Source organism: Neopelma chrysocephalum, unplaced genomic scaffold (genome assembly GCF_003984885.1).
Source record: "Neopelma chrysocephalum unplaced genomic scaffold, ASM398488v2 Primary Assembly neopelma1_96830, whole genome shotgun sequence".
NCBI classification, from domain to species: domain Eukaryota; kingdom Metazoa; phylum Chordata; class Aves; order Passeriformes; family Pipridae; genus Neopelma; species Neopelma chrysocephalum.
In genome coordinates, this window is record NW_020925474.1 from 8,865 (window position 1) to 10,860 (window position 1,996).

Sequence of the window (1,996 nt, forward strand, 5' to 3'; positions counted from 1 at the left end):
AGGGGTCTTTTTGGGGTGCAGGATTCCCCCCTGCTCCGAGGGATCTTTCTGGGATGCAGGGAGAGCAGTGGGAGCATCCCCGGGATGTTGGGGGGCAATGGGAACCCCTCCCGCTCTGAGGGATCTTTTTGGGGTACAGGATCCCCCCAGGGACCCCCTCCCGCTCCCAGGGATCTTTTTGGGGTGCAGGATTCCCCCTAGAATGTGGGGACCCCCCTGCTCCCAAAATATGCGGGAAAAATGGCTCAAATCCCCCCAAAATAAGGACCCTCCCCAGGATTTGGGGACACCCCCCCGCTCCCAAAATACGGGGGAAAAAGGACTCAAATCCCCCCAAAATAAGGACCCTCCCCTGGATTTGGGGACCCTCCCGCTCCCAAAATACGGGGGAAAAAGGATTTAAATCCCCCCAAAACAGGGACCCTCCGGGGGGGGTGGAAATGTCGGGGGGGTCTCCCAGTACAAACTGGAACTGGGTTGAACTGGGAGGCCACTGGGGACCCCCCCTAGGATTTGGGGGACCCCAAAATACGGGGGATAAGGGCCTCAAATCCCCCCAAAAATGAGGGATCGGCCGATCCAGAGGGATCCGAAGGGATCCAAGATGCCGGACGGGGCCGATGTTGCTGCGCAGGGAGGAAGAGGAGGAGGAAGAAGAGGAAGAGGAGGAGGGAGGGGATCGTTAGGTCATTAACCACCTAATTAGCGCGGTCATTAAGTCCTGGGATAACGAATTCAGTCCCGGAACTGCCGCGGTTCCTTTTCCGGGGGGGGGGGCGCAAAAAAAAGCGATTTTTACCCTTTTTTAGGGCGCAAAAATAAAAAATTTTTCCCCTTTTTTAAGGGCGCAAAAAAAAGGATTTTTGCCCTTTATTGGGGCGCACAAAAAAGGGGATTTTTGCCCTTTACTGGGAAGCAAAAAAAGGGGATTTTTGCCCTTTATTGGGGAGCAAAAAAAGGGATTTTTGCCCTTTTTTGGGGCGCACAAAAAAGGGGATTTTTACCCTTTATTGGGGAGCAAAAAAAGGGATTTTTGCCCTTTTTTAGGGCACAAAAAAAGGGGATTTTTGCCCTTTTTTAGGACCTGGGCTGGTGCTTTTTTGGGATTTTTTTTTACTCTTTTTTAGGGCCCTGGGCTGGTGCTCTTTTGGTTGGTTTTTTTGCCTCAATAACCTATTTTTTTAATGAATTTTTGGCTTTGTTGCCGAGCTCCTCCCACCCCCCTGATTTCTTTAAATCCCGATAATTTGCTTTAATCTCCCAGATAAATTCCAGCAGCCCCAAAATCCCTCTATTTTAGGGGTTTATTTATAAAATAAATGAGTTTATTCCCCCCTCCCCAACCCCAGCTGCTTCTCCACCCTCCGTGGAGCTCAAACCACTTAAACCAGGACACTTTTAATTCATTAATTAATAACAAATTAATTTAATGAGCAGCCTGGAGGCAACTCCTCTTTCTGGGGGGGTTCAGCCTGATTTTGGGTGGGTTCAGCCTGATTTTGGGGTCCCTCAGGGAGGGGGAGGTGGGACCTGGGGGGTTGTTTTTTCCCGGGCAGTTAAAATTAGCTTTAATTGGATTTTTTGGGCCATTTTGGGGGGGGTTTGGGGGGGGGTTTTTGGCACATTTTGAGGTCGGGGTCGAGGACGGAAAAAAAGCAAGTTCTGCCATTCCCAAAACCCCCAAATTTGGGGGATTTGGGCCCAAAAGTTCTCCTTGTTCTGCTTCCAGGAGGTGCCCCAGGAGCACTTGAGCTCCCTGAGGAAAGGGCGGGAGGAGGCCAAGGCCGAGAGGGAGAGACAGAGTGAGGAGCTGCTGGTGAGTCCCCCCCATTCCCGAGGATTTGGTCTCACCATGGGATTCCCATCCCTGAGGATTTGGTCTCACCTTGGGGGTCCCTGAATCCCCCAATCCCTGAGGATTTGGTCTCACCTTGGACTTCCTTGAACCCCCCATCCCTGAGGATTTGGTCTCCCCTTGGGATTCCCATCCCTGAGG

The 1,996-nt window shown here is 51.7% G+C and overlaps 1 protein-coding gene across 1 annotated transcript in view; it reads left to right on the forward strand.

The window, feature by feature from the left end:
* Positions 1–1,996, forward strand: part of LOC113960660 (E3 ubiquitin-protein ligase TRIM7-like) — a gene marked incomplete at its 3' end in the record, with an annotated part of 7,540 nt that overhangs the window by 1,002 nt on the left and 4,542 nt on the right. The window contains exon 2 of the mRNA XM_027670328.1: positions 1,730–1,816. Within this exon, the coding sequence (XP_027526129.1) occupies positions 1,730–1,816 (87 nt within the window). The remainder of the gene's footprint in view (positions 1–1,729; positions 1,817–1,996) is intronic.